This window comes from Biomphalaria glabrata, chromosome 1 (genome assembly GCF_947242115.1).
Source record: "Biomphalaria glabrata chromosome 1, xgBioGlab47.1, whole genome shotgun sequence".
NCBI classification, from domain to species: Eukaryota; Metazoa; Mollusca; class Gastropoda; family Planorbidae; genus Biomphalaria; species Biomphalaria glabrata.
Window position 1 is genome coordinate 72,471,739 of NC_074711.1, and position 26,943 is coordinate 72,498,681.

At 40.1% G+C, this 26,943-nt stretch overlaps 2 protein-coding genes across 2 annotated transcripts in view; both read right to left on the reverse strand.

Annotated features, from left to right (window-relative positions):
- The window catches only part of LOC106072041 (neuropeptide SIFamide receptor-like), a 98,656-nt gene that overhangs the window by 18,968 nt on the left and 52,745 nt on the right, over window positions 1-26,943 (reverse strand). The gene's annotated exons all lie outside the window — the stretch shown is intronic.
- LOC129926212 (uncharacterized) lies at window positions 21,112-22,545 on the reverse strand. Its single transcript, XM_056028737.1, has one exon. It carries the CDS (start codon window positions 22,543-22,545, stop codon window positions 21,112-21,114), a length of 1,434 nt encoding a protein of 477 aa, XP_055884712.1.

The following is a 26,943-nucleotide window of genomic DNA, read 5'->3' on the forward strand; positions in this document are numbered from 1 at the left end:
ACACAACACCCTTTCCTTCAAGTAGAAATAGGACTCTACACAACACCCTTTCCTTCAAGTAGAAATAGGACTCTACACAACACCCTTTCCTTCAAGTAGAAATAGGACTCTACACAACACCCTTTCCTTCAAGTAGAAATAGGACTCTACACAACACCCTTTCCTTCCAGTAGAAATAGGACTCTACACAACACCCTTTCCTTCAAGTAGAAATAGGACTCTACACAACACCCTTTCCTTCAAGTAGAAATAGGACTCTACACAACACCCTTTCCTTCAAGTAGAAATAGGACTCTACACAACACCCTTTCCTTCAAGTAGAAATAGGACTCTACACAACACCCTTTCCTTCCAGTAGAAATAGGACTCTACACAACACCCTTTCCTTCAAGTAGAAATAGGACTCTACACAACACCCTTTCCTTCCAGTAGAAATAGGACTCTACACAACACCCTTTCCTTCAAGTAGAAATAGGACTCTACACAACACCCTTTCCTTCAAGTAGAAATAGGACTCTACACAACACCCTTTCCTTCAAGTAGAAATAGGAATCTACACAACACCCTTTCCTTCCAGTAGAAATAGGACTCTACACAACACCCTTTCCTTCCAGTAGAAATAGGACTCTACACAACACCCTTTCCTTCCAGTAGAAATAGGAATCTACACAACACCCTTTCCTTCCAGTAGAAATAGGACTCTACACAACACCCTTTCCTTCCAGTAGAAATAGGACTCTACACAACACCCTTTCCTTCCAGTAGAAATAGGACTCTACACAACACCCTTTCCTTCAAGTAGAAATAGGAATCTACACAACACCCTTTCCTTCCAGTAGAAATAGGACTCTACACAACACCCTTTCCTTCAAGTAGAAATAGGACTCTACACAACACCCTTTCCTTCAAGTAGAAATAGGACTCTACACAACACCCTTTCCTTCAAGTAGAAATAGGACTCTACACAACACCCTTTCCTTCAAGTAGAAATAGGACTCTACACAACACCCTTTCCTTCCAGTAGAAATAGGACTCTACACAACACCCTTTCCTTCAAGTAGAAATAGGACTCTACACAACACCCTTTCCTTCAAGTAGAAATAGGACTCTACACAACACCCTTTCCTTCAAGTAGAAATAGGACTCTACACAACACCCTTTCCTTCAAGTAGAAATAGGACTCTACACAACACCCTTTCCTTCCAGTAGAAATAGGACTCTACACAACACCCTTTCCTTCAAGTAGAAATAGGACTCTACACAACACCCTTTCCTTCCAGTAGAAATAGGACTCTACACAACACCCTTTCCTTCAAGTAGAAATAGGACTCTACACAACACCCTTTCCTTCAAGTAGAAATAGGACTCTACACAACACCCTTTCCTTCAAGTAGAAATAGGAATCTACACAACACCCTTTCCTTCCAGTAGAAATAGGACTCTACACAACACCCTTTCCTTCCAGTAGAAATAGGACTCTACACAACACCCTTTCCTTCCAGTAGAAATAGGAATCTACACAACACCCTTTCCTTCCAGTAGAAATAGGACTCTACACAACACCCTTTCCTTCCAGTAGAAATAGGACTCTACACAACACCCTTTCCTTCCAGTAGAAATAGGACTCTACACAACACCCTTTCCTTCAAGTAGAAATAGGAATCTACACAACACCCTTTCCTTCCAGTAGAAATAGGACTCTACACAACACCCTTTCCTTCAAGTAGAAATAGGACTCTACACAACACCCTTTCCTTCAAGTAGAAATAGGACTCTACACAACACCCTTTCCTTCCAGTAGAAATAGGACTCTACACAACACCCTTTCCTTCCAGTAGAAATAGGACTCTACACAACACCCTTTCCTTCCAGTAGAAATAGGACTCTACACAACACCCTTTCCTTCAAGTAGAAATAGGAATCTACACAACACCCTTTCCTTCCAGTAGAAATAGGACTCTACACAACACCCTTTCCTTCAAGTAGAAATAGGAATCTACACAACACCCTTTCCTTCAAGTAGAAATAGGAATCTACACAACACCCTTTCCTTCCAGTAGAAATAGGACTCTACACAACACCCTTTCCTTCCAGTAGAAATAGGACTCTACACAACACCCTTTCCTTCAAGTAGAAATAGGACTCTACACAACACCCTTTCCTTCCAGTAGAAATAGGACTCTACACAACACCCTTTCCTTCAAGTAGAAATAGGACTCTACACAACACCCTTTCCTTCAAGTAGAAATAGGAATCTACACAACACCCTTTCCTTCAAGTAGAAATAGGAATCTACACAACACCCTTTCCTTCCAGTAGAAATAGGACTCTACACAACACCCTTTCCTTCCAGTAGAAATAGGACTCTACACAACACCCTTTCCTTCAAGTAGAAATAGGACTCTACACAACACCCTTTCCTTCAAGTAGAAATAGGAATCTACACAACACCCTTTCCTTCCAGTAGAAATAGGACTCTACACAACACCCTTTCCTTCAAGTAGAAATAGGACTCTACACAACACCCTTTCCTTCCAGTAGAAATAGGACTCTACACAACACCCTTTCCTTCAAGTAGAAATAGGACTCTACACAACACCCTTTCCTTCCAGTAGAAATAGGACTCTACACAACACCCTTTCCTTCAAGTAGAAATAGGACTCTACACAACACCCTTTCCTTCAAGTAGAAATAGGACTCTACACAACACCCTTTCCTTCAAGTAGAAATAGGACTCTACACAACACCCTTTCCTTCCAGTAGAAATAGGACTCTACACAACACCCTTTCCTTCAAGTAGAAATAGGACTCTACACAACACCCTTTCCTTCAAGTAGAAATAGGACTCTACACAACACCCTTTCCTTCAAGTAGAAATAGGACTCTACACAACACCCTTTCCTTCAAGTAGAAATAGGACTCTACACAACACCCTTTCCTTCCAGTAGAAATAGGACTCTACACAACACCCTTTCCTTCAAGTAGAAATAGGACTCTACACAACACCCTTTCCTTCAAGTAGAAATAGGACTCTACACAACACCCTTTCCTTCCAGTAGAAATAGGACTCTACACAACACCCTTTCCTTCAAGTAGAAATAGGACTCTACACAACACCCTTTCCTTCCAGTAGAAATAGGACTCTACACAACACCCTTTCCTTCAAGTAGAAATAGGACTCTACACAACACCCTTTCCTTCCAGTAGAAATAGGACTCTACACAACACCCTTTCCTTCAAGTAGAAATAGGACTCTACACAACACCCTTTCCTTCCAGTAGAAATAGGACTCTACACAACACCCTTTCCTTCAAGTAGAAATAGGACTCTACACAACACCCTTTCCTTCAAGTAGAAATAGGACTCTACACAACACCCTTTCCTTCAAGTAGAAATAGGACTCTACACAAAACCCTTTCCTTCAAGTAGAAATAGGACTCTACACAACACCCTTTCCTTCAAGTAGAAATAGGAATCTACACAACACCCTTTCCTTCAAGTAGAAATAGGACTCTACACAACACCCTTTCCTTCCAGTAGAAATAGGACTCTACACAACACCCTTTCCTTCCAGTAGAAATAGGACTCTACACAACACCCTTTCCTTCAAGTAGAAATAGGACTCTACACAACACCCTTTCCTTCCAGTAGAAATAGGACTCTACACAACACCCTTTCCTTCAAGTAGAAATAGGACTCTACACAACACCCTTTCCTTCAAGTAGAAATAGGACTCTACACAACACCCTTTCCTTCAAGTAGAAATAGGACTCTACACAACACCCTTTCCTTCAAGTAGAAATAGGACTCTACACAACACCCTTTCCTTCAAGTAGAAATAGGACTCTACACAACACCCTTTCCTTCAAGTAGAAATAGGACTCTACACAACACCCTTTCCTTCAAGTAGAAATAGGAATCTACACAACACCCTTTCCTTCAAGTAGAAATAGTACTCTACACAACACCCTTTCCTTCAAGTAGAAATAGGACTCTACACAACACCCTTTCCTTCAAGTAGAAATAGGACTCTACACAACACCCTTTCCTTCAAGTAGAAATAGGAATCTACACAACACCCTTTCCTTCAAGTAGAAATAGGACTCTACACAACACCCTTTCCTTCAAGTAGAAATAGGACTCTACACAACACCCTTTCCTTCAAGTAGAAATAGGACTCTACACAACACCCTTTCCTTCAAGTAGAAATAGGACTCTACACAACACCCTTTCCTTCAAGTAGAAATAGGAATCTACACAACACCCTTTCCTTCAAGTAGAAATAGGACTCTACACAACACCCTTTCCTTCAAGTAGAAATAGGACTCTACACAACACCCTTTCCTTCAAGTAGAAATAGGACTACACCTTACTGGTAAAACTAAAATCTAAATATCACAATCTATGTATGTATTGTTCTTAAGTTCTTAGGATTCTCAATGTGACATGTTCATTTTCTGTCTGAATTCTGGTCTTCATTGACCTTCTACTGTTTGAACTGGTTATCTGCAACATGATTCAACTGAGTACAACGCCTTTAAATGGTCTGCAACACCTTCTGGCCATCAATCACGTTTTCTGGCTGTGCAACGCTTTCTGTGATTTCTTCTCGAATGGCTACTTGTTAGATGACTCCTTGACCATATCACTTCTGGATGGATGCCTATTCTAAAGTAACAGTACTTCTACTTTTGTGCTCCAATTGGCTTCATTACTCGCCTGACTACTTGAAAAGTAAAGTTCCCCTTTCAGACCACTAGCGGATCCAGAACTTTGAAGTGGGGGGGGGGCGATTTTTTTCCAAACCCTAACCCTAACGCCCAATAAACCCTAACCCTATGCATAAACGTGCGTAGAGCGCGCGCACACACACACACAAACATATAAATATATATATCATTTCTCAACCTTCGTCGAAAACAAAACAACTGTGGCAGCGCTATAAGGTTCTCTTGTGGGGTTCGGGGCGAAGCCCCGACGACAAAAGCGTTTTCTTGCTTTTTTCACTGTAGAAACGTATTCTCCTGACATCTGCAGCTCATTATTCATCAATGGAGTTCGGGGCGAAGCCCCGACGCCAAAAGCATTTTCTAGCATTCTTCATTGCAGAAACGCATTCTCCTGACATCTACAGCTCATTATTCACCAATGGAGTTCGGGGCGAAGCCCCGACGACAAAAGCGTTTTCTTGCTTTTTTCACTGTAGAAACGTATTCTCCTGACATCTGCAGCTCATTATTCATCAATGGAGTTCGGGGCGAAGCCCCGACGCCAAAAGCATTTTCTAGCATTCTTCATTGCAGAAACGCATTCTCCTGACATCTACAGCTCATTATTCACCAATGGAGTAGGGGCGAAGCCCCTACGACGCCCCTACGACAAAAGCGTTTTTTTGCTTTTTTTTTTTTTTTCACTGTAGAAACGTATTCTCCTGACATCTGCAGCTCATTATTCATCAATGGATTTCGGTGCGAAGCCCCGACGCCAAAAGCGTTTTTTTTCATTCTTCACTGCAGAAACGCATTCTCCTGACCTAAAGCTCATTATTCATACTATTAAAAAGGACCTTTCGAATAATGTTGTACTTGAAAAATATTCTAATATAAATGTATAGGCCCATAATACATTGCAAAAAAAAAACTGATTTGTTCCTTGAAAAGATAGGATACCCCACATATTTAGATTTTTGCTTTGAGGATCGCCGCCGAAAAAAAAAATTTTTGATAAATAGTATTTAAGAAAATATAAGTATAAATTGTGAGTTATAGTCCCAAATTTATTTAACTAGAAAAATATCAGATTGAGTAAAGGTTGGGAAAAGGCGACTATGAAATTGTTATTTGAGTTTAGAACTCATCTCAATCATGACTTTTATACTGAAAAATTTCGTTTTAATTTTTTAACTTTTCCAATGCATAGTCTTTCTTAAAATAATTATGATAAATTTATGTGAAATTACATAAACTTTGGTCTGGAAATGGGAGGGGCGGTAGAGTGAAAACGATTAATCCTCGCTCCTTTAATAATTTCTGCTAAAGATTGCATTGGGCATTAAAGAATAGGTATGGGGCGACTCGATATAAGAATTTAATTTATAGTATATATAAATTATATTAGTGACAGATTTTTTTTTAATTTTGTAATTTCTTAACTATAATACAAAAAAAAAGTATTGATTTGTCCAATTGGGGAAATGCGATTGCATGTATCGCCCCTCCCACCTGGTACAACCCTTTTTCATTTACTAATGATACAATTTGAGATTAGAGTGTGGTACGACATAATATACAATGGGTCACATATCAATACGTAGTTTATATTATATAGATGTTCAACTAATTTTGTTCACAAACTATGATTCTCCACAAAAATAGGACCGCCCCCCCAGCACTCAGAGGGCTAGAGTGGGGAGGGCAGTACATGCAATCGCCCCCCCCTCACCCCACCGAATCGGCCAAGATACCAGAAAGGGAGCGACATAATATACAATTTATATATTAATTCAACTAATTTTGTTCACAAACTATGATTTCTCCATAAAAACGGACCGCCCCCCCCCACTCAAAGGGTTTAGGTGGGAAAGGCAGTAGAGGTATTCGCCCCCCCCCCCCCCCACCAATCGGCCAACAGGGAACGACATAATATAAAGATCGGTTAAAATATCAATAACAAGTTTTAAAAATATAGATATTTAATTGATTTTGTTAGCAAGCTGTGATTTCTACAAACAATTTGGACCGCCCCCCCCACTCGAAAGTGTAGGGGGGGGGGCGGGATTGATACCATCGCCCCCTCCCGACCCCACCAAATCGGCCAACATACTAGAGTGGGGGGGGGGGCGAAATAATCTAAAAATAGGTTGAAATATAAATAATTAGTATATATTTTTAGCATAAGTAATAAATTCGTATACCAATTGTGTGAATCCTATATTAAAGTTCGTCCGCCCCTCCCCCTGGATCCGCCAGTGTTTCAGACCTTGCTGTCTATAGGGTAGATGATCTAAAACTCATCTCTTTTCTGTGGCCCACGGCTTACGAGGTTGTCATGTGGCCAGCGCAACGACCAACCGCCTGTACTTATCCCCAAATAATGTCAGGTACCCATTAGAGCTGGGTGAACTCAGAGGCGCCCAAAGATTCAGAAATAAAAATCCCAGTCAAGCGCTTAACCACTCAGCCGCCGCGTCTACCTGAAAGGCTAGACTAAATGTTATCTCACTCAGTCGTACGTTTGAAAGTACAGATTTAGATCTAAGTTTCTTTATACAAACTGTCATTGCATGTAGCTAGTTGTGGCGAAAAGTCAGTTGTTACAAGGTCTAGATCTCGAAAGATATACCAACATATCTTCACGTGACGGATTTATTATTTTTTTTTTTGAGTCCGATACAAATGAAATGATAATTCAGTGAAATAAATAAGTGAAGAATTAACACAATCCCCAGTCGATGATTGTCTTCTGTCGCTGAGCAATACTACAGAATATCAGGTCAAAGCTCATATGCGCAGACGTAATTCAACTATAGAAGTCTTTATTTGGACCCAGTCTGCAAGAGGTCGTTAATACATGGAGCTCATGACGTTAGTGTGGCTGAGAGAAACACATTCAGGTTGACGTGCACTGTGTGTACCATAGTCTCAAGTGAAACTAATGTACACATCATCCGTACGTGTAATGTACACATCATCCGTAAGTGTAATGTACACACCTTCTGTACGTGTACTGTACACATCATCCGTAAGTGTAATGTACACACCTTCTGTACGTGTATTGTACACACCATCTGTACGTGTATTGTACACACCATCTGTAAGTGTACTGTACACACCATCTGTAAGTGTACTGTACACACCATCTGTACGTGTACTGTACACATCATCTGTACGTGTACTGTACACGCCATCTGTAAGTGTACTGTACGCACCATCTGTACGTGTACTGTACACATCATCTGTACGTGTACTGTACACTTGAATAGTAAACCAGCTTGATGACTTATAGCTATCCCTAGCAAAGACGTATTGTTGGGAGGAGGGGAAACGGTGACAAAAGATAGGAGGATGGGGGGGGGGGGAGACAATTAGCATCGTGTCCATTTTACAACAAACGATTTGGCTGATTATTGAAGTCTTACCCCCTCCCCTTATGCTTTTGTTTTTTCTACATCACAAACACAAAACTTGTGAAAAATGCATTGGTATTAAGTACAAAGAGCGTATGCTAGTTTTGTCTAAAACGCGGCCTCAATATGTGAGATGCCACCCGACTGGTACCACTGCAGATATAGCTATCCGTAGTTCTCTATCAAGAGACTGGGCCGTACGCGTAGTACCTAGTAGCCCCCATAGAATTCACCTTCACCTATCCCTTAGTCAGTTGAACCGTTTAGGCACCCCACATGAAGTGTCAAGTGCACTCGCGCATTCAGTGGGAGGGATTGTTCCTCTTTAAACTACCCCACAGCCTCCTGGAGAAATCACACATTTTTTGTACAAAATGATTAACTTATCTTAATAATATTGTACTAACTGATGGAAGGCAACTCAACGAGACAAAGACGTTTATTTACACGGAGACATGACAAACACAAAGGGCATCTGCCTTGAGTACAGCATCTCCATATTGGCTCTCTTCTTGGGCGGAAATCCTTTTCTCTCTCATGTCAACATCCGACTTGTTTAGTCACAGATAGTGCGCACCTTCTTTCTGCACTATCTTGGATGGCGGTGCGCATGGTAAAGTCATAACATTGGCCCCATCTTAGCACTTTTCGTCCCGAAAATAAACACTGCAGCTGAGGTTTGACAGTTGAGGTGGAGGTCGATCAGTGGGAGCCACAGGCGGCAGGAAGCGTGTTCCCCACGAAGCCATTTGCATTGTTTTCCTCCAGTGCCGCTTTCTTTCTCCAGTTGACCAGGCTGTTGTTGCGATGATGACGTGGCCGTTCGACACACAAAGAGATAGTGTCGAGCACTGTTGATCGGACACGCTGTCTCAGCAGACCTTCCCGACAGACGCCTCTCAAGGGAGCTGCAGGTTCACATGCAGCCACGTTGCAAACAAAGTCCAATGCACCGCAGTCATCCTCAGATAACAGTCTCACGTCCAGAAGATAGGTCTCTTCGGGTTCAAGTGGAAAATGTCTTCCTCTTGACAGCTCAGATTTAGAGTGGTTTGATTGACATTCATCTATGCCAATGTCGATGATTATGGTAGAAGTTCATATGCCCTGTTGGTGGTTTTCTTGGCATCTAAATTCTATGTGTGATGCGCCGCACGTACAATTCATGGTAATCTTCTGGATGCAGTTGTCGAGCTTCGAATTTACCTCGTGAGCACCGGCAGGTAGGCAGAGGTCTTTAAAGTCCATAGCAACAGGCTTGATCTGTCCAGCTCATTAAGGTACTGGTAACAGGTACAACAGGAACAAACGCTTCAGGCACGTAACAGTCTTCAGTTTCTTCATTTGTCTCTTTCCCTTCGATTTGGCACATCTCGTTGAGATCATCACAGCAATCATTGTCACGTTTCTCGTCTTGAAAGTCACAACCACAAGACTTGCCCACAACACAGACACAGACGGCGCTCCAATCCCCAGCGCATCTCCGTCACCACTGTTTGTGCAGCCACAGTCTTGACCACGCAACTTCTTTACCAACGAGTCTACAGACAACTGCTCCTTTACCAACGAGTCTACTCCTTCTTTCACTTGAGACACCATTTTATCTACCTTGTTCACCCATACTGTTAATTTGTTCACACAATGCATCAATACCTTCATTTATCTTGCCAATCTCCGGTTCAATTTCCAATAGGTAGGTCTCCGGATCTTCATCTTCATCAATTAGGGCTTGCCGAGACGAGCTGTAAGCACCTCCTTGCTAGTGCTACCACCAAGAGTGAGGCGTCTGTAACGAAGTTCCTGCCTTAGCTCTTTAACTAAAAGCTGATCTAGTTGTTTCAAAGATGCCATTGTGCTAGAATCCTACCTCCTCTCGTTGAGTCGCCTATAATCCCAATTCTGAGACCAATGTAATAACTGAAGAGAGGCAACTCAACGAGACAAAGACGTTTATTTACACGGAGACATGACAAACACAAAGGGGCATCTGCCTTGAGCACAGCATCTCCATATTGGCTCTCTCTACTTGGGCGGAAATCCTTTTCTCTCTCATGTCAACATCCGACTTGTTTAGTCACAGATAGTGCGCACCTTCTTTCTGCACTATCTTCGATGGCGGTGCGCATGGCAAAGTCATAACAATATATTTTTTATAGACTAATTATTTGTGTTTCAAACTATGTATATTATGTCGGCCCCTGCCACTGGTTTGTTGACCGATTCTTTGGGTGGTAACGGGATGGTTCAATCTGTGCAAAAATCACATTTTTTTAAATAATAAAAATAGTTAAATATCTATATAATAAATGCTACATGTTCATATTTTAACCAAATTGTATATTAATTCGCAACACACTCTAAGTACAAATTCAATCATTAGTCAATACAAAATAAGATAGAGGGTAATCGGTACCAGACGAGACCATCAGTGGGCGCCCACCCCTCCAGAGAGACAAGAGTTATAGATCCTAGGTTAGATATCAGTAACAAAGACCACATCACAAACAAGGAGATTAAAAACAAATATCCCTATGGCAACGTTGACCTGTTGACCACTATCAGAAAACGAAACTTAAACTTTATGGCTTTATCACAAGTCCTTCAGTGCTTGCAAAGACCTTCCTTCAGGGAACAGAACCAGGAAAAAGAAGAAGAAGCAGACAGAGAATGAAGGGAAGACATAAAATGAAGGCTGGACGGGACTGTAATTGAAAAATATAATTTTGAAGGCAAAAGAAAGACAATCTTGGGAAAAGACGGTCGACAGATTATGTGTGATGCCCCAACGGTTTAACAGATAAAAGTACAAGTGAACAACATTTATTACTTACATTTGAATATATCTTTTTTTTATATTTAACAGACATTACTTCAAACAAGAAGATAATTACATCCTACGCATTTCTTGTATATCTTTCTGAAATATTATCAAAGGCATTATATTTTTTGTTTTGTTTTTAAGGGGCGACCAGTAAACACACATAATCTAAATCAGCTCTTCTCTACCTGAAGGTATCTTTTTTTCTAGTGGAAAAATCGGTTGCATTTGCAATTTTTTAAATATTTATCAAGAAAAACATTATTCAAAAGGTTTTTATTAATTAGACATTTTGAATATGTATCTTATAAACGAATTCTACCCGTTTTGCACGCGTTGTTAAAGCGGTCGAATTTCGTCAAAGCGTTGAACTATCGTTTTGTTGACTTATGATCAAAATAGGCTTCAGCCTACTCAAAAAAGGTTCGGGGTTAAGATACGCAGCTATGTTTGTTTGTTGTGCATGTTTCGGGTGTTCCTTCAGATGTTCCTTCATGTGGCCAGCACTACGACCAACTGCCTTTACTTTTACCAACTAATGTCAGGTACCCACTAGAGCTGGCTGGACTCAGAGACGCCCTAAAGCCCCGAAAAAAAAATCCCAGTCTTCACCAAGATTCGAACACAGGACCTCTCGGCTCGGAAACCCAGCGGTTTACCGTTCAGCCCCCGCGCCTCTCTCTATATATACAGAGAGAGAGAGAGAGAGAGAGAGAGTCTATTGTTCAAATCCTGCTACTCATCTATTTAAACAAATGTAGGTCAAATACCAAATCTGATATTTATTGGTACTTGGACACCCAGCGACTGGTAGAAATCGGGAAATGTACTTTTTCCTTGGTTTAATTTTTAAAGGGGGCCAAAACCCTTTTGGCTACACTGATGGAATTTAGTGATTCTAACTTGGCTTTTCATTTTGATGGAGGGGGGAGGTTTACCTTAAAACCCCTTTGGCTACACTGATGGAATTTAGTGATTCTAACTTGGCTTTTCATTTTGATGGAGGGGGGAGGTTTACCTTAAAACCCCTTTGGCTACGCTCATCGAATTTCTTGACAGGAGTTTTCCTTTTTTTTTATGGAGAGATTTTAACCTAATTCCTCAATAAAGTGGCTGTAGCTTTTCTTTTTTTTTTTCATTTATGGAAAGGGAATTTACAACACCCAGACCCCCCCCCCCCCAGGCTACAATTATGAAATTTGGTGACTAGTTATCCAGAATTTTTTATTTGAAAAATAGTGTGGGCGGTTTACTTCAATATCTCTCTATGGCTTCTGTTATATAATTTAGTGACTTAGGTTTTGCTTTACTTTTTATTGGAGTGTCTTTTGATAACAACCCCCCCTGAGCTAAATTTATGGACTTTAGGGACTAGTTTTACTTTTATTGGCAACGCTTTCTTTAGTTTATATTTATGTGTGTGTGTGTGTGTATTTGTAAATATAAACAATTTAAATACAAATATTGCGTTGAAGAGGCAACGTCTGAAGGTCTTGTCAACATCAACATATTTTTCTGGGCTATGTATGTACATACCTATAAGCATTTTTGTAAACAATGCGTAATTAATCCACAAGTATGTGTATGTATTTCAGTGTGTATTTGATTTGTACGTTGGTGTTCGTGTGATTTGTGCATGTGCTTGTAAGTGTATGAATTAACGAAACAGTTAATTAGGAATGACATCAAAGAATGTGAATCTAACAATCATTATATTGTTTTCTTTTATTTGATATGAGATAAAGAGAGTATAATCATGCTGCATTACCCCAAGGGTGATGTAATTGTGGATGGCATCTGTCACAACACGACATGTGCTATAACTGGCAATTTAATGAAACTGGACTGAAAATGTATTTTGAGGTTTGAAAATATCACGATGACGGAAGAATCTGAGTGAAATAAAAAGACAAGACATGTTTTAGTCTGTCTAGATAAAGTGTGCCTAAATAGAGAACTTTCATTGTTTAGTCTGTCTAGATAAAGTATGTCTAAATAGAGAACTTTCATTGTTTAGTCTGTCTAGATAAAGTATGTCTAAATAGAGAACTTTCATTGTTTAGTCTGTCTAGATAAAGTATGTCTAAATAGAGAACTTTCATTGTTTAGTCTGTCTAGATAAAGTATGTCTAAATAGAGAACTTTCATTGTTTTAGTCTGTCTAGATAAAGTGTGCCTAAATAGAGAACTTTCATTGTTTAGTCTGTCTAGATAAAGTATGTCTAAATAGAGAACTTTCATTGTTTAGTCTGTCTAGATAAAGTATGTCTAAATAGAGAACTTTCATTGTTTAGTCTGTCTAGATAAAGTATGTCTAAATAGAGAACTTTCATTGTTTAGTCTGTCTAGATAAAGTATGTCTAAATAGAGAACTTTCATTGTTTAGTCTGTCTAGATAAAGTATGTCTAAATAGAGAACTTTCATTGTTTAGTCTGTCTAGATAAAGTATGTCTAAATAGAGAACTTTCATTGTTTAGTCTGTCTAGATAAAGTATGCCTAAATAGAGAACTTTCATTGTTTAGTCTATCTAGATAAAGTGTGCCTAAATAGAGAACTTTCATTGTTTAGTCTGTCTAGATAAAGTATGTCTAAATAGAGAACTTTCATTGTTTAGTCTGTCTAGATAAAGTATGTCTAAATAGAGAACTTTCATTGTTTAGTCTGTCTAGATAAAGTATGTCTAAATAGAGAACTTTCATTGTTTAGTCTGTCTAGATAAAGTGTGCCTAAATAGAGAACTTTCATTGTTTAGTCTGTCTAGATAAAGTATGTCTAAATAGAGAACTTTCATTGTTTAGTCTGTCTAGATAAAGTATGTCTAAATAGAGAACTTTCATTGTTTAGTCTGTCTAGATAAAGTATGTCTAAATAGAGAACTTTCATTGTTTTAGTCTGTCTAGATAAAGTGTGCCTAAATAGAGAACTTTCATTGTTTAGTCTGTCTAGATAAAGTATGTCTAAATAGAGAACTTTCATTGTTTAGTCTGTCTAGATAAAGTATGTCTAAATAGAGAACTTTCATTGTTTAGTCTGTCTAGATAAAGTATGCCTAAATAGAGAACTTTCATTGTTTAGTCTATCTAGATAAAGTGTGTCTAAATAGAGAACTTTCATTGTTTAGTCTGTCTAGATAAAGTATGTCTAAATAGAGAATTTTCATTGTTTTAGTCTGTCTAGATAAAGTGTGTCTAGATAGAGAACTTTGTTTAGGCTCATTAGAATGTCTAGAAATACAGACGTCAGGCAAAATGAGGACATGTAGTCCTTTGGGGGACGTTTTCCTGTTTAAAGTGAAAAACTTGTTATTCCAGCCACTAAATGTTATTCCAGCCACTAATTGTTATTCCAGCCACTAAATTTACCATATATTAAATAAATGTTTAAAAAAATATAAACATGCCTTGTTTTTTTTTTAAAGGACTAAAAGAAGGGAAAGAAAAAATGAACAAAAAATACTCAATGCTAAATATAGATTTTTAAAAAGCAAAATCATTTATTTACGACATTGATTTCATGTAGGCCCAAAACAAACCTGAAAACTTTTGACGAGCTAGACAAACGAAAACTGACCTTCTTGTACTAGGTAACTGACTTACATAATAAATAATTGAATAATAGTTTTACTTAGGCTTTTATTGGCTACGCTACAAAGCAATTAATTAATAACAAAGCACTTCCAATATTTTCTAACGTACACAGAACTGAGTAGCTTCAAGAAAGAGTATCAACAACTGGGCGGAAGAAACAAAGCGTTATCAAACAAATAGCTGTATTTATAAATAACTTGATAACACGGAAATAGTTAGCTAAATACTTATCTAACCAATACAAATATAAATTAGCCAAATACTTTACTACTTCAAGTTCTTACTTATTTAGAGTAATTAATTATTTCACTTCCATAAAGATTTTACTAACCGGCAACAGCAGAAGTAAGTAGATCTCACACTCACACTAGAAAAATATAAAGAATCCATTAAAAAAAGCTCATTTAAAGAGGAAGAAATCCTTCCTTAAGACTCTATCTTCCAATAATGTACAAGCTATTTTCATTATTTGATATCAAACAAAATAGTTAATTACCAATAATTAATTGACTTATTGGGTATTTATTTATTGATTAATGTTTTGTTAGGTGCAATAAATAGTTGTTTAAAATATTGTTAAGTATTTCTGAATTTTCTGGCTAGATGTATTAGTTGGCACACAAATAAAAACACAGCAAAGAACTTGACGACTAAACTTTCAGTTTCATATAACTTTAATGACTATTAACTCTAACAATTCGTTACTGTAACATGTAGCGTAGAAGACTGTACAATATCTGTCAGTTTACAGTTAGCTATACTTCGTTGCAATTCATCTCTTCACTTCGTTGCAATTCATCTCTTCTCAACTTTCCTCGAGCCGTATTCCACAGAACAGACCAACGACACACTTCCCAGTGTCGCTCCAGGTCTCCCAAAGCTGAACCAAGTCGTACTCAAGTCTACCGAATCAGAGCCGCACACGTCTTACATCGACTGTATCGACTGTAACGGCTCAAGTCCACTGTAGTTCGCTGTATAGACTTTAACGACAGTAGTCCACTCCAGTTAACTCTACCCTAGTTAACTTGCACCGAGTCGTACACATTTCTCTTCCACAGAGCCGCACACGTCTTACATAGTCTGTATCGACTGTAACGGCTCACTCACGACTCCATACGACTGACTTTCACATTAACTCTCTGGCTTATATAGAGTCCCTAATCGCTTGTCCAAAGTTGCACAAACACGGCTAATATCCTCTCTAATAACACGTGAGGAAACGTCACATCCTGTCTTTGTTGATACATGTACATTCCAGAAAACACCCGCTGCTGTGTTATCTCGCCGGGGTCATACGTTGACCTCTACCTATCACTGTCATTTGTAACAATATCAACTTAGATCAGGGAATGCGTGAGGGAGAAACAGCCTTAGCAATTAGTGAAGGAGACTAAACTCAACAAATTTAGTCCTATTCATGAATACTGAAGTATTTGTTTCCCTTGTTTCTATTAAACAAATTAATTAATTATCAGTAATTAATTATCTAGAGGCGCGGTGGCTGGGTGATAAAGCTCTTGGCTTCCGAGCCGGCTTCCGGGTTCGAATCCTATTGAAGACTAGGATTTTTAATTTCGGGATTCCAGACAGAGTGAGTTGATATAAGCTTTGTGATTAGCCAGTCATAGAACAAGATATTTTTCTCCTTAGTCGTAACGTTTGTAACACACTGAAAGTCTGGAGACATTGCCGGAGACATTTGTACCTTAACAAAGAGTGAAAGAGTAATCCACAATGTACAAAAACCTTCACCTATAACCTAAACACGCTTTAGAAACTCTACCAAACAAGCAACATGAACAAAAGTTTTAAAAAAGAAGACAATTCCTATTTGATGAAACTAATCACATCCTGTAAGAGCAATTATATTACTCTTAATAACTAATGAGCAATAAATGATAAATGTTCCACTTTTTTGTTCCATTTTTTAAAACCCCTACCCATTTCTATCTCATCACGGAAACAAATCCTGGTGAAGCGAATGCATAAATCTAGTCTAGAGTACATACAACTCTGTGATCCAGACTTCAAAGACGGTGCACAAAATGTCCCTAAACGTCTAGTTTTAATGAAGACTTGCGGGAATGCCCGCTGCTGACGTAAGTCTGTTCCAGATAAAGATTGTCTACACCAAATTATATTCTAGAAGATAATATTTAAAAAAAAACTTATAACGCTCAAGCTTGAACTTTCCCTGTGTGGCCAATCAGCTAGATCTAGTAATTCTATTCCCAAAGATATACAACAATTGTCAAATTTTTAAGAAAATCGTTAGAACAGTTATCGAGAACCGTGTCCAGGATTTTCCAGTTTCTGATCTTTGAAGAATTAGCGAGCTGAAAAGAGGAATTTTAATAAATAATAAAAAAAAGGCTACTGAGTGTTTGAAAGGTACATGAGTCTGGGAATAAAGTCACGCACAATAATCACTAATTGAAATTGAGACAAAAACACACACACACACGCAAATGAACAATATTCCTCTTAGATGAAGCTGAAAATGAAGGACCAAACATTGGAGCAAGCTCGCAGTCCTCATTGTAAAGCTTTTATCCTCCTATTGAGTTACAGTGTCTGGTATATTAGGAGAAGCACAACACGACCACCTCACTTTCCAATAGGTAGTGTGCCTTTGTTGTGTGTGTGTGTGTAGAAATTACACAATTAATGCAAATAATAAGTAATGAATGTAATGTGTGCTAATTATTGACATTTTAACTTTCTATGTGTCCACTTTCCATCCTCCTCTCCAATGGTAAATTAAAAAAAAAACAGTCATTGGATCAGGTTTAGAACAGGTAAAGAAATCTAATCTAATCATTAATAAATAGATATAATCAAGCCAGGGTGGTACCTGTTGGGCATGCACTACCACCACCCTCCTGGCCGTCAGAAATCAAATTAGTAATACCTGGGGTGGGTGGGGGGTGGGGTGTTTTCCCGTGTTGTTAAAACCGTTGTGTGTAACACCTTTTTGTTTTGTTTTTATTCGTTCTACAATGTTTATATGTCTTCAACTGTGGCCTACGTCATTAGTTTGCCCAATTTTCGAATTGAAAAGAATCGTTTAAGGGTGAGTGGAATTATATTAAACGAGAAGCGAACGCGTCCTTTTCTTGTCCCGTCTAGTTGCCTTTAACGGCCTACATTTAAATCTCCAATTTTTCTGTGCAACTCCAACTAAATTTAAAGGTAAGTTTGCACAGATTACCGCTGCCACCATGTTAAATGTGATGTAGGTTAACAGTCAACAATAAGTAAAAACTAACATTAGCGTCGTGGTGGAACACAACAATTTCATTATCTTGAACGAGTGCACCTCTGTGCACCTTGTCAACAGACATCAGAGGTTTTTTTTTGGCATCGTTTTTATCAAATTTTGAGCGACATTTTGTTTTCTTTCTTTTTATTTCAGATTTTCATTAAAAAAAAGATGATTACGTCCTAGTCCAAACTTCCTGGCAGACGGCAGGGGATGGCAGCAGGCAGGGGATGACAGCAGGCAGGTGATGGCAGCAGGCAGGGGATGGCAGCAGGCAGGGTTAGAACTCAAGCCCATCATGAGGCAGGGGATGGCAGCAGGCAGGGTTAGAACTCAAGCCCATCATGACGGCAGTCCGAATTGCTTACCTTTTGACTAGGCAGCCATCCTATCTATTAATGGAACATGATGAGAAATTTTATCGAAAACCGTGGAAGCGAAGACACAGATATTTCAACATGAACGATGTGTAGGTATAAAATTTTTCTGTTGGTAAAAGCAATATCTACCCATAGACCTTTGACATAAGTGTATAGGAAGATTTGTTTTTATAATCATGTACTTTATGCAGACAAGTTCTACTACACGTTGTCTAGATTTGGCCGCCACTCTTTTTATTACAAAGCTTATATCAACTCTGTCTGTAAGTCTGTCTGGTCAAAAGTTTGTACACGTTATTTCTCCCACAGACAATCTCGGAACAAGCGAATTTTTTTAGCACAATTATTTCTTTTACCTGACAACACAAGAATCAATTTTAAAAAAAATTAACCAATTAGTTAATTAATTATTGGTAATTAATTATTTTGTTTGGTATCTCGAACAAGCGAAAGAATTTGTACTTGTCTGAAGTGGTAGTATAAGATGAATTAGTCCCCTTTATACATCGTCGTCTGACTCTTAGTGAACACAAATGAAGAATAGGACGAGACTATAGAAACAATAGATAACTATACAATCTTCCATGTTGATAGGCTCTCTATAAGCAGAGTGGTTACCGTGTTGGCTTGAGAAGCCTGAGAACCCTATTGTCTCTAGGCCATACATAAATTAGATGATCATTTAGTCACAAACGTTAGGTCAGGCTGACACATCTTCAGAGCGATCAGTTTTTTTAATTACTTTTATCTAGTGCATCATTCGTGCTTATAGCATGCTCAGTGCGCTATTGTCCAAACATTCATGCTTATAGCATGCTCAGTGCGCTATTGTCCAAACATTCATGCTTATAGCATGCTCAGTGCGCTATTGTCCAAACTTTCATGCTTATAGCATGCTCAGTGCGCTATGGTCCAAACATTCATGCTTATAGCATGCTCAGTGCGCTATTGTCCAAACTTTCATGCTTATAGCATGCTTAGTGCGCTATTGTCCAATCTTGTGGACCAGTGGGGTGGAGGGCAGGGCCGGACTTAGGCTACTGCGACCTATGCGGTCACAGTGGGCCCCGCACTTTCGAGGCCTCTCGCTAATTTATAGGTGTAAGCTATTAAATTAAACCATTATAACCTATATATAATAACAGGGTTTCCGCGGTCTCCTGTTTTCAGGGGCTCCTGTAAATCTCATGTAATTGAAAATAAACGAAAAAGTCCTGGAAATCTCAAGAAATTATTAAAATCTCCAGAAAACTCATAAAAATCTCCTGGAAAATAGACAAAACTGTTATTTTTGGTGTGCCAATACTACGCGCGATAAAAAAATTGCATGGCAGTTTTCATTTAATAAAAATTTATTGCAAAGACTAATATTTTTTTTAAATACAAAATCTTTATTTTCACTTATTATCCTTATCCCTATATTCAGACTGGGCCCCGTGCAATCCGTTTCGCATAGGGCCACGCAATTGTTAGGGCCGGCTCTGTTGAAGAGGAGGTTTCCGTGCTGTCTTTAGGCTCTCAGCTCGAACTCAAGCCTCCTTGTAAGGTAGGCAAGAGGTTTAGGCCACTCAGCCACTCATCTCAGTTTATTCAATACAAGCGACTGTGACGGTAAAGTGTGGACTACTTTGTAATGCTAAGAGCACCAGCCCCAGCAGCAGCAGGCCAGACAATCACATCGGGGTAACACGTTCACCCTGCAGACGGCTATTTTGTTTAGGAGGTGAAGAGTTGTCGTGATTGTTGTCAGTTTGGACTTCGTTGCTTCTGCTATCCGTTCATTAAGTATGAAACCTGCCTCTGTATTGCTTACAAACCACGTGACCCATGGGATGCAACCTCTGTTTGAACAGTGTTTTTTTTTAACAGGAATTTAAACATTTCGACCTGATTGCCTCCCTTTAAATGTTTACTCACACTGTCATGGAACGTTTAAAAATCAAACATTTAAATTTTGCATTCGCTGTTGAAATAGAATGTTAGTCTCCAGATGTAGTTTATTGCGTGCAGTGCAGTGCACAACAATATTGAATGCTTAGCAAATAATACGATTCCCCCGAGTTTTTTTTTTTTTATCGCAGTCGATCTAATATTTTTTATTCCGAGGGTCCGCTATAATGATTTCATCTCATTTCTCAAGCACTGTTATCTTTGTTCATATGTCGTTTATTTTATAAACTGTGTGCTCAGATGTATCATTGTATTTTTGTAGAGAAAGAAGGGTGTTGCTATGTGATGTAATGTGTGAGAGTTAGTTCCCATAGTTGATTAGGAACTGTGTGTGTTTGTTGTTCTTTACCTAATATGGCCTGTGTGTGTGTTTTGTGAATCGGCCTTGGCATTGATCTATTTCTACTTGTGTTTAAGAGTATAGCAACAATCTTGTCTAGAAGGATGTTATTTCACATCCATGCATTGAACAAAGGAAACAAGGACACAATCACGAACACACATACACACACGCATCCACACGTACACATCCACACACGCACTAAGCTATATCGCAGACATACACACACGCACAAACACACGGGGTTCTTGATCTAAGAAACTATCGTAATACTTGGTCAAGCAGAAGCGGCCTTAGGGGGTGGCAAGTGTGGCCTCGTGGTAAAGAGAATCTTTTGTGCCCTTCAGCCCATCGTGCTAGTGTTTGTGACTCTGATAGGACAATAGCCCAGGGCCCCTCGCATTGCTAAGGCTGCTTCTGCCCGAGATGAAGAGAAACTTTTCTCACCGTCAGCCCATCGTACTAGTGTTCCTGGATTAATGTGCTACTCGTCCAGGGCCCCGCAATTCGCTAAGGCCACATCTCTGGTCAAGGAAAAACACAAAACAAAGTCTTCATCACAAAATAAAAGTTTCAAAATATTTTTTTTTTAAATTATATTTTCTTCAACTTTATAATTGTCCTAGGAGCTCAGACGAAGACTTTTAGAACTCTGAGAACATGGAAGCTTGCCTGTATCTGCCTGCCAGCTTGCCTCCAACTGCCTGCCAGCTTGCCTGTATCTGCCTGTCAGCTTGCCTGTATCTGCCTGCCAGCTTGCCTGCATCTGCCTGCCAGCTTGCCTGTATCTGCCTGCCAGCTTGCCTGTATCTGCCTGCCAGCTTGCCTGTATCTGCCTGCCAGCTTGCCTCCAACTGCCTGCCAGCTTGCCTGTATCTGCCTGCCAGCTTGCCTGTATCTGCCTGCCAGCTTGCCTGTATCTGCCTGCCAGCTTGCCTGTATCTGCCTGCCAGCTTGCCTGTATCTGCCTGCCAGCTTGCCTGTATCTGCCTGCCAGCTTGCCTGCATCTGCCTGCCAGCTTGCCTGCATCTGCCTGCCAGCTTGCCTGTATCTGCCTGCCAGCTTGCCTGTATCTGCCTGCCAGCTTGCCTGTATCTGCCTGCCAGCTTGCCTCCAACTGCCTGCCAGCTTGCCTGTATCTGCCTGCCAGCTTGCCTGTATCTGCCTGCCAGCTTGCCTGTATCTGCCTGCCAGCTTGCCTGTATCTGCCTGCCAGCTTGCCTGTATCTGCCTGCCAGCTTGCCTCCAACTGCCTGCCAGCTTGCCTCCAACTGCCTGCCAGCTTGCCTCCAACTGCCTGCCAGCTTGCCTGTATCTGCCTGCCAGCTTGCCTGTATCTGCCTGCCAACTTGCCTGTATCTGCCTGCCAGCTTGCCTGTATCTGCCTGCCAGCTTGCCTGTATCTGCCTGCCAGCTTGCCTGTATCTGCCTGCCAGCTTGCCTCCAACTGCCTGCCAGCTTGCCTGTATCTGCCTGCCAGCTTGCCTCCAACTGCCTGCCAGCTTGCCTCCAACTGCCTGCCAGCTTGCCTGTATCTGCCTGCCAGCTTGCCTGTATCTGCCTGCCAGCTTGCCTGTATCTGCCTGCCAGCTTGCCTGTATCTGCCTGCCAGCTTGCCTCCAACTGCCTGCCAGCTTGCCTGTATCTGCCTGCCAGCTTGCCTGTATCTGCCTGCCAGCTTGCCTGTATCTGCCTGCCAGCTTGCCTGTATCTGCCTGCCAGCTTGCCTGTATCTGCCTGCCAGCTTGCCTGTATCTGCCTGCCAGCTTGCCTGTATCTGCCTGCCAGCTTGCCTCCAACTGCCTGCCAGCTTGCCTGTATCTGCCTGCCAGCTTGCCTGTATCTGCCTGCCAGCTTGCCTGTATCTGCCTGCCAGCTTGCCTGTATCTGCCTGCCAGCTTGCCTGTATCTGCCTGCCAGCTTGCCTCCAACTGCCTGCCAGCTTGCCTCCAACTGCCTGCCAGCTTGCCTGTATCTGCCTGCCAGCTTGCCTGTATCTGCCTGCCAGCTTGCCTGTATCTGCCTGCCAGCTTGCCTGTATCTGCCTGCCAGCTTGCCTGTATCTGCCTGCCAGCATGCCTCCAACTGCCTGCCTGAACAAACTGTACTGTCTGGGAAAGTTCTACGCACAGTTACATTTTGTACATCCCTTTTACCGATGGCTCGTATTCCAAGGTCGAGAACACCGGGGAAACTCCATTCCTTCTCTGTATCACTTCAGCCATGAAGGTGCTCTCATTAATTAACAGCCCCTGTCCTTAGGTCCCCCAACAGGAGTTGTGTTTTGCTTCCTTATTGCCTAATCGTCTCCTCTAACGACAATTTCCACTAGAGCGCCTTGTTGAGCTTGAGAAGCATTGCTCGGAGCACTTTCCACATACATAATTACAGGAACTCTCTTGAGCTCATTGTATTCTACTAATTTACTCTACATCACAAATGAGTTCCAAAAAAAAGAAATTTTATTTTCCTGAAAAATTAACCGTCAGATCGAGATGACCTTTTTATTTTTGTCCTCAAAATTGGCGTCAGGGAAATGAAATGAAAAATTAAATCGTGGGGCATTGAAGATAAAAAAAAATCTGCACCAACAGATTGATGCCTGGACTTGTGCATCAAACAGATTGATGCCTGGACTTGTGCATCAAACAGATTGATGTCTGGACTTGTGCATCAAACAGATTGATGCCTGGAACTGGGTCAATGCATTAAGAATGAACAAATAATTAAGTTCTTGCGATGTTTGTTTTTTTTGTAATCACTAATAACAGTACATCATTTGTGGGGGAGGGGGAGTGTGACTGCAGTTTCACTTTCGTTTTTATTTTATTACATACACAATAAATAACAAATCTAAAGCAAAACTTCATTCGCCACATTACATGAGCGTGGGAGGAATTAAGGTTCAACCCCCCCACCGACACAATAAACAAAAAATTACATGTAAGTATTCAGGGGTGGAAGAGGTTCAAATCCACTCTCACATCCCCCAAGAACGACCAATAAAGAGAAAATAAAGCAAAACTATAATATATATATATATATATATACATGTTTCAGATGTTCCTTCAGAGTTGACGATAGCTTACTTCCTAGTCCAAACCTACCGTAGGACGAAGGGGGATGGGAGCGGGCAGGGTTTGAACCCGGGACGATCGATAAATCCAAACGACAGTCCAGCGCGCGAACCGCACGACCAAGCAGCCATCCGTAGTGAGCGGTGAATACTTGTTCTCCCCCCCCCCCCCTCTTGTTTTTCTGTGGGGTGACTATCCGCAGAAATAAGAGAGTGATCTTTCCTTTACTTCTTACTTCTTCTCGTCCAAACTCCTGAGTCATGAAGAGAATACATATATAAAGGTAGCTGCTTAACACCCGGTATATATACATACATACTAGGCAGACGTCATGAGTAAATGTTATATGCGAGTAATGTGTTGTTAGTTTGTCACTGCCATTGTGTTATTTCTAGCACTTGTATGTTATTCATGCTATTTATAGCATTTGACTGCCAAAGCCTTGACACTAATATCAGATTGATGTACACCCTGGTCATGGCTCATTCTTATATGCTTGCGAGTCTTGGACTGCAGAGCTAAAGAGGAGGATCCTGGCAATGGAGTTGAGATGCTACAGAAGGATACTAGATATCACATTTAAAGACCTCATCACAAACGATAAGATTATAGAGACAACGTTACTACTGCAGTTAGACCCCACGATGACCTTCTAACTATTGTAAAAAACCGCAAACTAAAACTCTATGGCCCTATTACAAGGTGTTCGGGGAACTGTACTAGACAATAGAAGAAGAGGCAGACAGAGAAAGCGATGGGTAGACTAGATAAAAGAATGGATTGGCCTGCCATTGAAAAATGTTCTATACAATGCAAAAGACAGAGAAGAATGGAGAAAAACGGGCATCAAATCTTGTGTGGTGCCCCCACGGTGCAACTGACTAAGGGATAGGTGAAGGTGATTTTATTTAAAGCATTTCACTACTTTTATGTTATTCATAGCGTTTGACTTCCATCATGTTTTTCATAGTCTGTGAATACCATGCTAATTTGATGCGTGGTCGAGAGGCTAAGTACGCTTGAACTTGAGGTTCGAAACCCTACTCGAGCAGCACGAAAAACCTTCTTCCAGATACCCTCCCCCCCCCCCCCCCCACTGGTCCATATATGAGATTGGACCAAAGCGCTCTGAGCATGCTATATGCATGAAAGTAGCGCAATGAAATCTATAATTTATTTATTATGACAGAGATGTTATTTATAGCTTTATGTTATGTTCGATAATAAAATTATGCTATTGACAGCATTTGACTGCCATTCACACCCTGTGAATGCCATGTTATTAATAGCTTTAAATTATGTTCAGTAATAAAGACACAGGCTTAGAATGTCTACCCAGAAAGCACCAACCATAATAAATGAGATGCTTTAGGGCAGCAATCTCCAGCCCCATAAAACATTCATCTCCTAAGCGTCTTGTCCTTGCTGTCCAGTCTGATAGTGGCCTTTCAACTCGTGTGGTAATAGCCAGCTCGTGTTTACATTTCGTCACCCTGGGATTTACTTCTCGAACATTCGTTGCTTTAGCGCCCCCCCCCCCATCCTCCCGAAAGTGGAAAGGCCGCTATTAATTTTATGTGGTCTGTCTGACACTTTCTGCCCGTCTGCCCCCCTCCCCAATCACGTTAAAATCTCAAAAAGTAGAAAAAATATTGAAAAAAAAAGATTTTAAGATACTTTGCAGATTGCAATGCTTAGGTGCATAGGCTACTTTTTATCCACTGAAAACAAACCGTTTTGTTTTTAAAAGTAAACATGTAATCCGTTAGTCTGGCTGTCCGTCCGTCCGTCAATCACGTTTAGAAAAACTCGAAAAAAGACTGAAAATCCGATTTCATATTTACTAATATTATTATTATTAAAGCTTTTATATAGCGCTACTTTCATGCTTATAGCATGCTCAGATCGCTTTGGTCCAATCTCATTTGTGGACCTGTGGGGGGGGGGGGGGGAGGGGGTATCTAGGAGCTGGTTTTCCGTGCTGCCTTTAGGCGCTCAGTAAAGGCAACTCTGCCCGAGTCGGGTGTCGAACCTCGAGCCCCCTTCTAGGTAGCCAAGACAAGCTAAGGTCAAGCTCTCGACCACGCTTCCCACCTATCTATCTATCTATCTATCTATCTATCTATCTATCTATCTATCTATCTATCTATCTATCTATCTATCTGTCTATCTATCTATCTATCTATCTATCTATTTAAGGTAAGGCGTTATTTATTTGTTTCTACACAAAAACTAGCCTAGAGCATAAAATAATAGAAGTAAAAAGTTAATAGTAGTCTTTACTCTTGTGACGTAATTTTCATATCAAGTTTACAAATGAGCCATACATATAGTCATGTGTATTTTGTTTTGTCAATGTTAAGATTTTCTCCATTTAACGTACATTCTACGAAATTTTCATTGTATCATGAAATGATTGAAACATTTACACATACTCGATATATATATAAAGAGAGAGAGAGAGAGAGAGCGAGCGAGCAAAAAAAAAGTAGCTACATCAGTCAAGAGAAAGAAAAAAGAAAGCTGCCCTGTCAGATAGCTCTAGGACAGATGCATAAACATTATGTGCAGTAGCAAACTGTGCCGCTCCAGAATTGGTTTGATCAGTCACTTCAGATTCTAATCCAATGAGCCATAAATATATATATATATATATATATGTATATATATGTCGTTTGATTTCTTGAATTCAATGGTCTATGTTGGTTCATGCACTTAGCAATAGATAATTGCTCTCTCCTTGCTATTGGATTTATTCCTTTGTAGTTGTGATAGAATCTCAAGGAGAGAGAAACACATTATTCTCAGACATGGGCGTCTCCAGCGTAAATTGTTTTTCTTTTTTATTGTCATCAATGGCAGAGTGAATTTTCATATTAAAGACAATTCAAACCTTTTTGAATAAGCGTATTAATTTATTAGTCTAATTTTATGTCTAGATCAAGAAACAATATTGATAAGGTTTTGGTAATGGGTGTGGGGTGGAGAGGAGGTCATCCCAGACAAGAACAGTCTCTGTGTTAAAACCACCTTGGAGTTTCTTCCCAAGTGTTCACTGGTACATTAGATAGTGCTAGAACTATGGGATATGCTGGACAAAGAGAGTGAAAACAAGAAAGAAAGAAAAAAAAAAAGGATGGGTGATAGTTCAATAAAATGTGAGGAACAAAATGGGGGGATTACCTATTTTAATTGTTTTCAATAACAAATCATTAATATTGATTTTATATTATTTTTTTTTCAAATAGAAATAAAAACATTTTAAAAAAATGGAGTAAAATGTTCTTTCATCTCGTATCTGTTACAAAGTGTCAACTTTCAATTCCATGAGTGTATACGTTGTCTAGCACAGAGAGTGGATAGAAGTGACAAACTTCAGTTTCTCCATCCGAGACTAT